Source organism: Patagioenas fasciata, chromosome 23, assembly GCF_037038585.1.
Source record: "Patagioenas fasciata isolate bPatFas1 chromosome 23, bPatFas1.hap1, whole genome shotgun sequence".
In the NCBI taxonomy this organism is placed as follows: domain Eukaryota; kingdom Metazoa; phylum Chordata; class Aves; order Columbiformes; family Columbidae; genus Patagioenas; species Patagioenas fasciata.
The window spans coordinates 3,601,721-3,615,255 of NC_092542.1; the positions used below are offsets into that span (position 1 = coordinate 3,601,721).

At 52.9% G+C, this 13,535-nt stretch overlaps 1 protein-coding gene across 11 annotated transcripts in view; it reads right to left on the minus strand.

Annotated features, from left to right (window-relative positions):
* Window positions 1-13,535, minus strand: part of CASZ1 (castor zinc finger 1) — a 216,972-nt gene that overhangs the window by 58,719 nt on the left and 144,718 nt on the right. For 5 of the 11 annotated variants that reach the window (XM_071798597.1, XM_071798596.1, XM_071798595.1 and 2 more), the window contains one exon: window positions 5,313-5,472. The exons of the other annotated variants lie outside the window; for them this stretch is intronic. In XM_071798597.1, coding sequence (XP_071654698.1) covers window positions 5,313-5,331 — 19 coding nt within the window. In that variant the 5' untranslated portion in view covers window positions 5,332-5,472. The remainder of the gene's footprint in view (window positions 1-5,312; window positions 5,473-13,535) is intronic. 11 annotated transcript variants of the gene reach the window in all.

Consider the following 13,535-nt stretch of genomic DNA (forward strand, 5'->3'; position numbering starts at 1 on the left):
TTTCTTTTCTTTTTTCTTCTCTCCTCTTTTTTGTTTAATTTTTATTTATTTCCCCCTCGTAGGTAGCTCCGCTGGCCAGTGACGGGTCACATTTAAGATTATATTTCTTTTACACACATACAAGCACAATTTTGGACGCATCGCATTTCCAGACGGGGAGGGGACAAGGGCGAGAAGAGAGGGAAGGAATTAGGAATTTCTTTTTCTTGTAAAAAAGAAGGGAAGAAAAGGATGACTAGGGAAAGAAAAAGAGGAAAAGTGGATCAGGATTGCAAATTGCTTACTATGTTTTTTTTTTAAATAATTTATGCAATTTTAAGCATTTATGTATAAATTTTTTAATAAGCCACCCTGGAGCAAAATAGCCATTAACATCCCGACGTCCTTCTGTCCAATGGGCTCGTGTGCAGGATCAATTTCCGAGAGTACTTTCCTTTTTTTTTATGACATGATAAAATGCTTTTAAAGCAACTTACACAAATATGGAAATTTTTTTTCCCCTCCTCTCCTTTTTTTTTTATAACAGCCTCCACTTATTCACCAGGGAGAGCGAGCACAGTGTGTGTGTGTGTGTGTGTGCTGGGGAGGGCAGTTGGCAGAAGGATAGACCCAGCCCTAACTGGAACGGACCTGCCTGTCCTTCTAACAAGGGCATAAACTTTCATTAGCGATGCACACAGTCAAAGGCAATTTAGGGAAACGCGCTGTACAGAAAAGGAAAACCTCAGCGTTTTTTATACAGCGGCTCCTTGGCTCCGTCCAGGGGGCTCTATCCTTGAGCTCAGCTTGTGCTTGCCAACCAAAGTGACCCCACCGGCCACGGGGGAGGCAGGAGGGGGCCGGGGAACAGGCCGGTGCTGCTTTTGGGGCCGCGGGTGCCCAGCGGTGCCCACACGCCCTGCAGCTGGGCCGGAGCAGCCAGGCAATGTTAACGTCTTGCTGGAACCCACCAGTCCTACAAGAGGCCCAGAGGTATCTGTTGCTCTGCCCGCTGTAGAGCTTCACCCCTCCGGCCGCCGGCGCTCCCCAAAGCTCTCATTTCGGGTTCTGCACACTGACAAGGAGCTCGCAGCCGCTCCGTGCCCCTTTGGGGCATTAGTTACAAGCTGGCTCTGCCCAGACCAGACAGATGCGTCGCTGCTGCTCCTGTTTCCACAGGGTATATAGGCTGGTTATTTTTGCAGCTGGGACATGTTCGGCCTCACACAGGAACCTGGAAAATGCCATTCCTAAAGGGACGGCTCCCGCCGCCGGCCCCGGGCACGGCTCTGCGGAGGAGGGACCGGAGCTCGCCGGGCTGGGGCGAGAACAGCCCAACACGAGGGGCTCAGCGGGGTCTGAGCATCACAACCACACGCTGGACATGAGACACAACTCTCTCTCCAGATGGCAGATCCACTGGCCCTCTGTCTTGAGGTCGAACCTTATTACCCGCCAGCCAGATACACGTGCCCAAGCATGGGAAGTCCCCATGCACTTTCCTATTATTTGCTTCAACATGAAGCTTTGACTTTTTTTTCTACAGGAGTAGATTTCTTCACCGTTCTGTATGACACACTTCCAGAGATAGCACAGACCTATGAACTGAACCCCACTGACAGCAGGTTGTAGGTTACTCGTACCTTACACAGACCCTGCACAGTCCCAGCCGTGCGCAGCCCCGGTGCAGGCTCGCCCTGGCCACACACCTGCCCCATGTGCAATGTTTGTGGGTATTTCAACTAAAGCAGAAGTAAAAAAGTAATAATTATAAAATAAAATAAAATCAAGGGGAAGCCAATGCTCAGCTGGAAAAACACAAAGTGCCGAGAACAGCAAACCCAATCAATAACAATCACAACCCCGGCAGTGGGCGAGGAGAGCGTGAACCGTTCTGGCCTGCTCCCTGCGTGCTCACCCACTTGGGAAAGCACAGCCCCCGGAGGCCCACGATTTCATCCCCTCTACAGTCACCCTCACCAAAAAGCTTTACGGAGTGCAAGTCCCCCAGGCTCCTGTTTTGGTCAGAAATTCAGCAGAGTCACAGAGGAACAGGATTCTTGGCAATGAGCTGGCACCTGAGGAAGGTTCTTGATGCCACAGAAGGCTTTGCTTCCACCCAAGCGCTCCTCACACCCCGCATCCTCCTGCCCTCCTGTGTCCCCCTCCCCACCCAGCCCCAGCGTGCTCCTCCTCTCCCCTCTCCTTTCCTAAAGTTCCCAACACCATCCCAGCTGCCTCCTCCCTGGCATCTCCTGCCAAACCCCTTGTGCCCCATCCATACCCCTGTACCCTCTTCACACCTCCCGTCCCGCAGTCCCTGTGTCCCACCACCCACGGCTGGCAGAGAACACGGTGCTGCCCAGGGGACCAGGGACCACAAAACCTGCCAGGGAAAACTCCCCCTTCTCCCAGTCCTGTGTCACTCACACACGGACTGTACAGATTTTGGGGATTTCACTGTAGCAGCAGAGAGGTCAGCAGGAGTTGAAGGTTTTCAGATCATATATATCACTCTATATGGTCTTGTCTATAGTGAGTGCTAAATATAGCCAAGCCAAACCTGGAGGTGACTTCAGTGTTGTGATGCAGGGACATCAGCCACTGCACAGGCACCCTCCACTACCTCAAAGCAATACAGATGTCAACTGTCACAATCCAAAATCAAGGGTGCCTGTGGATCCTCCGTCCTCCCGCCGCCAAGAGCATGAGCCAGGTTGTCTCTCCCCGCTTTCCCTCTCTCAGGTGTCCATAATGGTTCCTCCTTTTGAGTGGTGACCAGTCAAAATAAGGCAGAATTTTCTAGCTCGAAGGTCCATTTTCCCATGGGATGTGGACCCTCTTATCTATGGCATGCCAGCATCTGTTTCAGCATAGCTACTGAAAAACTCAAACTGTGGAAGAAGCTCTCAATAGAAGGGGAAAGTCTCTTGTGTGGGTCAGAATAATTAGACTGAGCTCAAATTGGCTTTAGGCATCTGCTGCTGCCTCTCAGCAAAATCAAGCCATGCTGCTTCCATCAGCATCTCTCCGCTGTTAGCCTTTCCCCGCAGAACAGAGGGGACCACATACTGCCTCGCGTAGGGCGTCTCTGGGAACAAGACTTGCTTCTACAGAAGCCATAAAGCCTCCTCATCCCGCTATCATTAAAGCCAAGAGAAAAGAGGCCAGACAGAGAGATTGAGATGAGCCATTTCCCCAACAAACTTGCTTCCCTTTTTCATTCCCTCCTTTCTTTTTTTTCCCCCTTTAACTGTCATTAAAATAACAAGTTTCTGTTACAGTCTAAACATTCCCACATTGTATAAAGGGTTATGTTACACTAGAGTCACTGCCGGGCCCAGTGTTTGCACAGAAACCTCACTGCAGGTCCCCCCTCCTGACGAAGTGACTTATTAAAGTTTAAACAGTAATTAACAGAACAATAAAAATAAAGGGATGTTTGGGGAGTCGTAGTGCACACAGGGTTTTTGGCAGTGCCAGCACTTTTCAGTGCCCTGCGCTGGCAGAAGAAAAAAACAGCTGCAAAACCGGTGAGCGAGATGGTGCGATGGAAGGGAGGAAGGGGCCGCGGGGGCCGGGGGGCGATCCCGGCTCCAGCACGAGGGCGCGGGGAGCAGCAGAGAGCGGGACACACGGCATGGGGACGGGGACCGGGAGAAGGATGCCGAGGGGTCACTCGGCAGGAGGCTGAGCTGGATTCGGTGCTGATGACCAGCTCAGGCTGTGTATGTGCCAGGCAGCGCCAAGAGCCTCCACTGCTCTCTGATTCTGCTGACACAGCCTGGACAAGCCCCCAAAATCTGGTTTTGGGGAATTGTGTTTCTCCTTTACTTAAAAAGAAAGCGGCAGAGAGAAAACAGCAACCACGGAGTAAATCCCTGAGAGAATCTTGCAACAGGGAGAGCTTTTACCAGAGACCCCAAGAGCAGCCGCCTTGTTTGGGAGCTTTAAAGCCAGTCAGGAGAACACATTTCGTAGGGACTGATCCTGCCCTGGCCCTGTGTGGGTGCGGGGAGCTCTGAGCTGCAGATCTAAGAGAGTGCTGGTAATTTTGGGCTCATTCCCTCCTGAAATGAAGTCAGCGCCAGGATGCCAGGGCCAAACACTAGCGCCTAACTCGCTATGCAGGACACAACCCCATGTCTGCCACCAGAGCAGAACTTTTCCAACCCATGTGAAATTGGCTACAGGGCTCCCTTTGCAGGAGCAAAACTGCTTTTCCTCTGTTTCGTTCCCATCCCAATTGCCTGCCTTGCCCAGGATGAGCTCCCAGAGCATGTGGGTAGAGTTTAAGCTTAGGTTGTCAGCCCTTGCTGTTACCCAACATGCAGCAATGCAGAAAGATCTCATTTCAAGATATTTTTGGTGCCTATTGTAACTATTCTCAAATGTTTGCCTCAGTAGCTCACAGTGCTAGTTGGCTCTAGCCCTGACGTGTGACTCAGTACACACAGCATTGTGCAGTCCCATGTTTGCTAAATCTCTTCCAGTACAACTGCTCAGTTTGCAAATACAGAGACAGCTCCGTCAGGGAGTACCTCCCGTGCAGAGTGAGCTCGGGGAGTGCTTCCCTGAGCCCTGGCCCACAAAGTCTGGTACTGTGCACCCCGGGCTGGCCGGGGAGCAGCGTGGCTCTCACCAGGCTGTGGAGCTGCCCCACCGCTGCGAGGACACACGTGGAGACCATCCAGCACCAGTTCCTCCCAGTCTGCCCACAGCTGGGGTGCAGGACGGGGAAATCCTCCCAGATTCCGCTGCTGACAGAGCCTGCGGCAGCTCTGTTGCAACCACGGGAGATGCCCTCAGAAGTCCCAGTATCCCACCAGTAAGACATCCAAGTGAGGACACGCGTGTGTGCCTGCTCACATCTCCAGGAGCTAACCTGCCATGCACCGGTCCTGCAAACTCATCCTGCAAAGAAAACGTACTCCAAATGCCACAGGCTTGGCTTTAGAGCGGTCCATAAAGCTGATTCCTTCTCTTCAGTTCCCTTGCTAGTAAAGACTCTTGTCTTTCGCTTTCTCAATGGTGAACTAACCAGCTTGTTTCTGCAGCTGCTTTACTGGCACTGCAAGGCAAAGACACATTTCAAGCTCCTCAAATCAACAGGTCTCATTCTACCTCCAGCAGCTCAGTGGTATCCAGCTCAACACTCATCACTCACTGACAAATATGCACCAACATGAAAAAAGCCACGAATACTGATGAGGGATCAGGGTCTGCAGACTCATTTGTGGTGAGACTGGCAGTGCTTGAGAGGGGAGATGTGTTGAACAGGTACAAGTAGGTGGAAAAAGAACAACAGAAGGTGCCCCCAGGCCAGCACTCACGTGCATTTTCCTCGGCCATGTCTGAGGAGACTTGGAGTCAGAACAGAGCACAGCTTTGCACGGGGGTCTCAAACACTCTCACAATGCAGAAAGTCTGTCCTGGGCACTTCCTTGTCCAACACGCCGTTCAGGATGCCTCTACAGCAATGCCAGTAACTGCCTGTAGGGAATGTTATGTTAGAAAATTATCTAATGCACTTTTAATCATCTGGTTTTGCAATTTACAGAAGGAAATATGAGCAGCCAGCACAGTATGACCCTTCTTCCAGACACCACTGACTTTAGATACCATTATCAGTGGTAGCCTGGTCCATGTCCCAGAACTGAAGCTCTCTTTCAGTTAACAGGCCATGAAATTATTTAGACTACTCTTGATATTACATTCTGTTATATTTGTAATTAACACAGAAGACCAGCAGTGCCACATCCTGCAATCCCCTTATTTCACTGAATACAGAGAAGAATGTGCACTTAGAAGCTCTTAGACTTCACCTAACTCAGCTTCTCCTGGGTTTCTGGGAAGCCAATGCTTCACAGCAGAGCCGTCCCAGAAGGAGAGGGTTTGATACTGTCAGAGATTTTAACCCACATACACTTGAAATATGATATGGGAACCAGCACTCTAGAAATCGGGTCTTACCTCCTTTTTTTGGAAAGGACTTTTAAACAAAAGAAAACAAATGTGCCAGCACACTAAGCGTTCAGCACTATCTTCAATCAGGGAAGCCTAATTATACCCATTATACTGATGAGGAAGCACTGGCACAAAGCTATGCATTCTCATGGCTACAGATACAAAGTGAATCAGTGGCAAAGCTGGAAATAAACCCAGGAATGATGGTGATGAGCTCATCACCCACCTCAGCGCAGCCACCCGCGGCTGGTCATGGGTTAGACCATGTCCTACCCATGTCCAGCAGGTTACAGAGCTGGCGAGGTACCCTCTGCACATCTGCTCGACAGGGTACAAGTTCTGGTCCCGGTGCTGAGATGGCTTGGGGTGCTCTGGGATGCTCAGGACTGGTCACATAAGCTGTCCCACCATGACCAGCACTCAGCTGACTGGTCTGGAGACAGACTGGGCGGGCTGCAGCCACCCAACAGCCAGGTCCGAGCCACCAAGACACCCCACAACAGACCATGGCGGGATGAATCATCCGCTCCTCCTTCTGAAGCTGCTTAATCAACTCCCCTGCATGTGGATCCCTGCAAGGTCCAGCCTGATCCATCTACGTATTAATGATCCCCCAGCACGTAAAGCCCAGAGATTTTCCTCGGCACCAGGGGCCAGCCCTCGCCCTGCGCTCTCCCTGCCAGGTGCTGGGCGCTCGGGTCTAAGAAAGGCTGCAGAACCCCTTGGGACTGAGAGTCGTTACACAAACAATACAACAGGATCACGGGCTGTAATTGTAAAAGTGCCTGAGGTCTTGGCACTGAAGTCTGCCTCAGCCAAGGCCTCTAAATGGAGACCCAAACAAAACAAACAAAAGCCCCAACTCTGTCAGCACTTAATGAACAATAATAAATAATAAATACTAACCCTAAGAGCCAACCTAGCAAGACAGATGTGAGGCACCAGGGCAGCTCGGAGGAAACGCTGAACCTACAGCAGTTGCCCTCCCTCCCCAGTTTAGCTCAGGGCACCGGCGGGTTTGGGTCCAGAGGGGTGAACCCAGATCTCTGGCAAGAGTCTGCACCCCCAGCATGATGTACGGCAGCTGCAGCGCTTGTACATCCCTGCATCAGGACCTTCACCTGCTAAGCGAGCACACACATATCCCAAATCATCTTATCGCAGGATCTTTAAGTGCAAAAGGCAAAAAGAAGGAGACGGAGTTGAGCAAGGAATTCCGGATAGGTCTGAGTCCAGAGGAGTCTCCCCCCAGCACCATTATAGCCTTGACTCAGTGCCTCCCCTGTGCCGAGCAAGGTGAGCGGCCAGCAGGACACTGCGAGAGGCTTGGCAGGGCCACGGGTTGAAACAAAGGGCCTAATTTAAGTATTTTTATAACTCGGTACTTGTGACAGTGGGTTTAGCAGTTGCCAGCCATCTGGAATAAAGAATTACAGCCACTTCCCCTAATCCTATATTGCCTAAACCCTAAAGCTGGTTATGGTGCAAGGATGAGGCAGCAGGTTGGGAGGAGGCAGTGATGGGAAGGTGGGGGTGGAGAAGGGACCGCAGGAAAATTCTCAAACTTCTTTATTTTTCCTGCAAGGTGCTGGGTGGTCCCGGCTGTGTCAGAAGTATTTTTGCTAGGAACTGAGAGAAGACAGGAGGAAGAAAAAGGAGGGAGAAGGGAGACAAGGAGTCCTCCGTGACCACACTGTCGCATACAGCACACACACACACGCACACAGAGGCTTACTGGTCCGCGCAGGGCTGTCAGGTAAATTAGATCTGAAAGCTGACAATTTCTGACCATATTTCCTTGATTATTTCAAACAAATGCACACCAGCCGCTGTAAGGAGATTAAAGTGACATAAACGTCCCGAGTGGGAGGAGGGAGGGCAGAGAATTCAGGTCACCCCCATCCGTCCCCCATTTGACAGCCGCTATATCGCTATCCAATCCAATAAAAAAATCCCCCCCTTTTGCTTTAATTAATTTTACAGCTAGCTTGCTTAATTACTTTCAATCAAAATCCTCCTGCCATCGCAAAATTAGAGATGGTTGAGCTCCATTAGCCTAAATTCTTCATTTCCATATAGAAAGAGGCTCCCTCGGCAAAGCCAACAGGGCTCCCTCCTATTCGGGCTGCGGTCGGACAGATGCCCGTCCCTCTGTCTGTCTCCAGTTCCCTGGGAGAAGGGGGAGAGAAGGATCCAGGCTCGTTCCCACCATCCCCTTGCATAGAGCATCTCCTCGAGAGCCCTGGACACGGGAGGCCCCTCTGCTCACTGCAAAGACGTTGAGAAGGACAGCCTGCCCTCACGGCCTTCCTGCGGCTGTGCTGGAACCAGCATCTCCAGGGCTGCAGGAGGAACTGGGACGGCAGCCGGGCTCCGTTCTGCTGCCACCAGAGCTGGGGGTGGCATCTGGAAGGGACATTTCTCCTGCCAGGGCTGCACCAGGCGCTGCCACTGTCATCCCACACAGGCACGTGGGCATCGCCAGCTCGAGCTGGTCTCTGGAAAGGACATGGAGGGGACACAGGGGCAGATCGGTTTACATCTGCTCGCTGTGGGGTTTGGTACCTTCCTTCGGAGCATCTGGCACTGGCTGCTGTCAGAAACATGACACTGCGGCCCACGGAGCTGCGACATTCCTGTAGCTCCTGTAGGCATCATTAGCACCTCTCTCCTGGGGACACAAATCGTGAGCTGTCCCATTTTGGGCTGATCTGAGAGCAGTCCCAACTGGTCCCACATCCATGAAACCTCCTCAGAAGTGCAGGGGGTGACAGCAATCAAGCCATACAGAGCTGGAAAGGAGACAAGAACCCCACGTGGGTGGAGAGGATGGATCCAAGAGGAAACCCTGGAAGGAGCTGGACACAGTGGGAGCAGAGAAGAACCAGCTCCTCTCAAAGGACTGCAGGAACTGGCAAGAATTACCCAGACTGCCCAAGCGGATCACAATGCAGCATCCCTTCCTCCCAGTTTCTCCAGTTTCCTATGCTCTCCTCCTTTCCCATCTCCCCATGCTACTCACAGAGCAATGGTCTTAATGGGATTTTACAGATGTTCAGCACTCCATGTAGGTCCTGAGCCCTGGCAAACGACTCAGCCATGTAACCTGGTCCCTGCTCCCTCCTCCCACCCAGGCCACATGCTAACCTGGAGCTGCAGGAAGGTCTCACCAGCACCCCGGTCTCCGCATCTTCCCACCCTTTGGAAAGCTCAAGGGATTCATAAGAAGACCAACTCCCCACCCGACTCCAGGGACGACAGGTCAACCCCTTGCTTCTTTACAGCAACACGAAGAAGAGACAAACACAGACCTATTTTGTTTATAAGCTTAAAACTGAATCCAATGGCGCATCTACCTGGGGATTTTAGATTAAATGGTTTAAGAAACTCAAATAAGCTTTTTAATCCGGTCAAATAAAAAGAGCCCCAAAGAAGCAAAGAATTCACCCTGCCGAGCCTGTGAAGACAGCCGGGCAAGAACGGCTTTCTTCTCTGCAACTCCTCCCCACCCTGGCATGGGACATGATGTATTTGCCAAAATCTGGAAGCTTAGGATACACCCTGTTCAGGACTCGTGCAGACTTCACTTTCCCATGGACGACCCACTTCTATTATGCTGTAAAGTACTTTCTCCATCCTTTCTGTGCTCTTACGCTGTTCACCTGGGCTCTTCCCCCAAATAGGGGTGTGAGCACGGTGCCAGCCCTGGCTACATGACCAGCACCAGCCAAAAACAACCCAGGAGAAGGCACCAAAATCCCTAATGAACACATACATTTATGCACTGTCTTTCACACAAACCACCTCCCTGAATGCTTCACAAGAGACAGGCAGGAAGAAGAGGGGCAAGGTGCAGAAGACAGACCAGCAGGGTCTGCCAAGGGAAGGTCCTGCAAAGAGCGGCGGCTGGACACCCAGCGAAGGTCCGATGGATGGAGAGTTTGTGAACATCTGGAGCTGAATCCTGACAAAAAGCAGGAAGGAAAGGAGCTCTCTTTGCTGATTGACAACTTCTCCAGGACTTCCAGCCTCCTACCTCCTCCCAGTATCACATCTCACCAACTTCCCAACAGAAACTCTCCCCTGTCCCCCATCGCTGCTGTTCAGCTCCGGAAACGCTCAGAACCAGCCTTCCCCTGCACATGCTCTGCAATAAAATTCCCGACTTGTGTCTCGCCTGCTCCAATGCTCAGAGCAGCTGGGACAATAGAACAGAGAGGCCCTAAATCCACCAGACTCACCCTAAATAGCAATGGCCCATAATTTCGCCTGACATTCAGGAGCTTGTTATTCTTTCCCCTCGTCGCCTGGCTGGAGCTGTTCAGACCCATCAGTGTTATTCTATGCATTAAACAGGGAAAAAAAACAACTCAACAACAACTCAGAGAGTTTTCCAGCCTGCCCAGCGAGGGCTGAAGGGGCAGCAGCCCTGGCTGTGCGAGAACAGGAGGAATCAATGTCTCAAACCCGTCCCCCATTCCCTCTGCAGGGGAACGCGTGGGTCCTGCTGAGAACCCCAGCAGAAACACACACTTACCCTCTTCTCTGCTTCCATCCCTAGCAAGGGAGCTGCAATCTCTCCCAGCCCTCCCAGCCTCCCACCCGGTGCCCAGAGCGCTGCTGCACACTCCTCCCCGCCGCCCGGCAGTGGGGGCTTTAACCACAACACTTTGGGTTTGTTGGTTTTCTTTTTCTTTCTTTCTTTTTTCCAGGCTGGCTCCATCTGATTAAGGACCTGCAACAGGATGTAGGGATTACAGCAAAACCTGGCTCCAGATCAGCTGGGGCACAGAGCCAAAGGAGAGAGCGAGGGTTGCCCCCAGCCTGGCTGCCAAACCGGCACTCATCCTGTTGGGAGGCTGCGAGGGCTGGAGCGAGAGCTGGAACAAGGCCCCTGCCCTCGCTGGCTCTGCCGGGGAATGGCCTGAAGCCCACGGTGACGAATGTGCCCACACAAAGGGCAGGGTTGTGAGGACGAGGGATCTGTGGCTTACAGCGCTTGCTGGACAGAGGAAAATCCCTCACGGCCTCGCTCTTCATACCTTGACCCCAGGAAAAACAGAGGTGAGAGGGGCAGGTGCATCCCCACCTCCCGTCCCGAGCAGCAGGAGCAGCCCTGTGATTCCCTCAGCCAGGCTCTGCACCATGTGGAGCTTCCAGAGGGTATCCTGGAGTAACACATGGCAAAATGCTCAGTGCTGAGTTTTTAATCCAGGAAGAAGTGATCAGGGAAGGCAATAATCTCAGTTGGCACACAGAGCACAGCAGGGTCTTGCTTCTGGGGAGGCATCAAGAGCAGAATTAGCTACAAGGAGACTCTAGGGCTTTTTTTTTTCCTTCTGCTAACACTGATCCCTGCCTGGACCAGCAGCAGCCCCCAGCATCTTTCTAAAGTGCCTGTCACTGCAATATCCAACTGCTGTCATCCCCTAGGGGACATTCCCCCATGCTTGGGTTTTCCAAGTTCCTCTTGGACTGGAGCGAGAGGGACAGTAGCAGCACGAGCAGCCCTCCTGCTCCGACCCGAAGCTGTTAGCCTCAAGCCCTGTTTTAATCAGGTCTGGCAGAGCTGCTGCCTCGTCTCCCAGCCTGCCACCTCGGAGGGATAATTTGCCAGCGCTTTCTCGGAGAGCTCTGTGGAAGCGCTTCACAGAGCCTGAGTACGTCTCTCCTTCATGGCCAAATCCTGCGAGAGCTTCACCCTGGCACGTCTCCCTCTCCTAGTGACCCCCGGGCTGTGTTTGAGCAAAGGAGATCATGATGATGCCAGGATCTGGTCCTCTTTTCCAAGTGCTCCCTGGCAAGCCCTGGCAGTCAGAGGGGGAAGCTGCTCCGAGCAGCAGGAGGGGGTGGAAATCTGTCTGGCAGCAGCAGCACGGAGACTTCTTAGTGCTGCCCACCAGACCCATCGTAGCAGAGAAACTCTGGAGTCAGCTCCTGCCGGCCCGGGGCTGCTGGGGGAAGGCAGGAGTTGATATTGCAGGCGGAGGCCACTGGGATACCATTGAAAGCTGCTAAATATGACCAGGTTAGCACTTTAGTCTTTAATGGCAGGTCACCATTAATAAACCCAGGGCCCCAGGGTGCAGTACAGAGCCTCCTTCCCCCTCTCCCCGAAACACTCATTTCATTAACTTCACTGTGCGTGGCGCTCAGCACCTGTCAGAGGTTGGGCAGCCAGGAGGGCAGGCGAGGGTTAAGGACGTTGTACGGCAGAGCCAACCACGACCCCTCTCCTCCCCACTGCTCCCCAGCCCATCACTTTTGGACCCCCACAGATGGGGCAGCTCACGAGTCGGGGTGAAGCACTGTCCAGGCCCACGGCCACAGGGCTGAGCAAAGAACAGCCAGAAACACAGCCCCTAACCCCGGCTCCAGACCCGACTCCCTCTCTGGCCTTCAGGACGTCACTTCACGTCACCGTGCTGTGCTTTCCTCGTCTGCGGAAAGATGACAGCAGCACCAATGGCCAAGAAGGGCAGAGGGGAGTTACTCTGGATCCAGGCAGGGAAGAAGCTCCTGTTAAATAAAACAACTGTGCAAACAATAAAGGCCAAATCCTGCTCTCGGGGATGCTGGAATGACCCATGGGATTTCCCCAGTATACAAAAGGGTGAGCAGCGGCTGCAGAGGGAGGACAGGGAAGGACAAGGTGAGAGGAACGAGGAAGGACAGGGCTTTGCTCCACCTGCTTTCACTGTGACGCTGGCTGGTTCCTGGAGGGACGGTGGGAGAGGCGGAGGGACAAATGGACGTCCCAGCTGCCAAAAATCCCATACCAAGTCTCTATCGATCTGCCCTACTTGGCAACTCAAGCTGCAGCCACCGTCTGTGGTGCTGGATCAATAAGACCTGGGCGGACAGGGAGGGAGAGGCGCTTTTATGGGAAGGCGGGGTCTTTAGGGGGATGTATTTTGATTTTTAGAGCACCTGCAGAGTCAAGGAAGAGAAAATACGGGGACTGAAGCTGCAGTTTAGTTTGGACTCATTTCAAATACCTGCTGAGCCCTTTACACTGGGGCCCCGTGATGTCTTGCACGTGGGAGCTGCCCTGGCCCTGTCCTCGCTGTCCGCCCACCAGAGCCTCTCGCCCACCCGGGAAGCTCTCAGCTGTGCAGCTCAAACAGCCTCTGAAGATGCCTCAAGTCCAATGGCTTTTCCAGTGTGACTGTCAGCAGGGCCAGCCAGACGGGGAAGGTTCAGACCCTGGTGCTGATAGCCAGGCTGATGTGGTAGAGAAGACAGGCTCTGACGGGCCGGCCCACGCAATTTCCATCCGGCCGAGTGGAAAGCATCACGCATTGCCCCCTGGCCTCTCCACAAAGGGGACCACAGCCTGATAAGATGCAGTGAGCCAAGCAAGTCATGCACTGGGGAGCAGATGACCACCACTGAATCCTCCTGTCTTTGTGTGCCTGGAGAACACTTGCTGATGTTCAGACCATGCAGCCAGGCCACCGCTACCGAGCCCTGGAGACCAGACAACCTGCTGATATGGAGGAAAGCTCTGTGTCCGAATGCTCTGGTCACCCTGGCATTTTCCTAATTTTTCGGTCAAGCCAGCTCCAGCAGCCCGAGTGCCCCGTTCC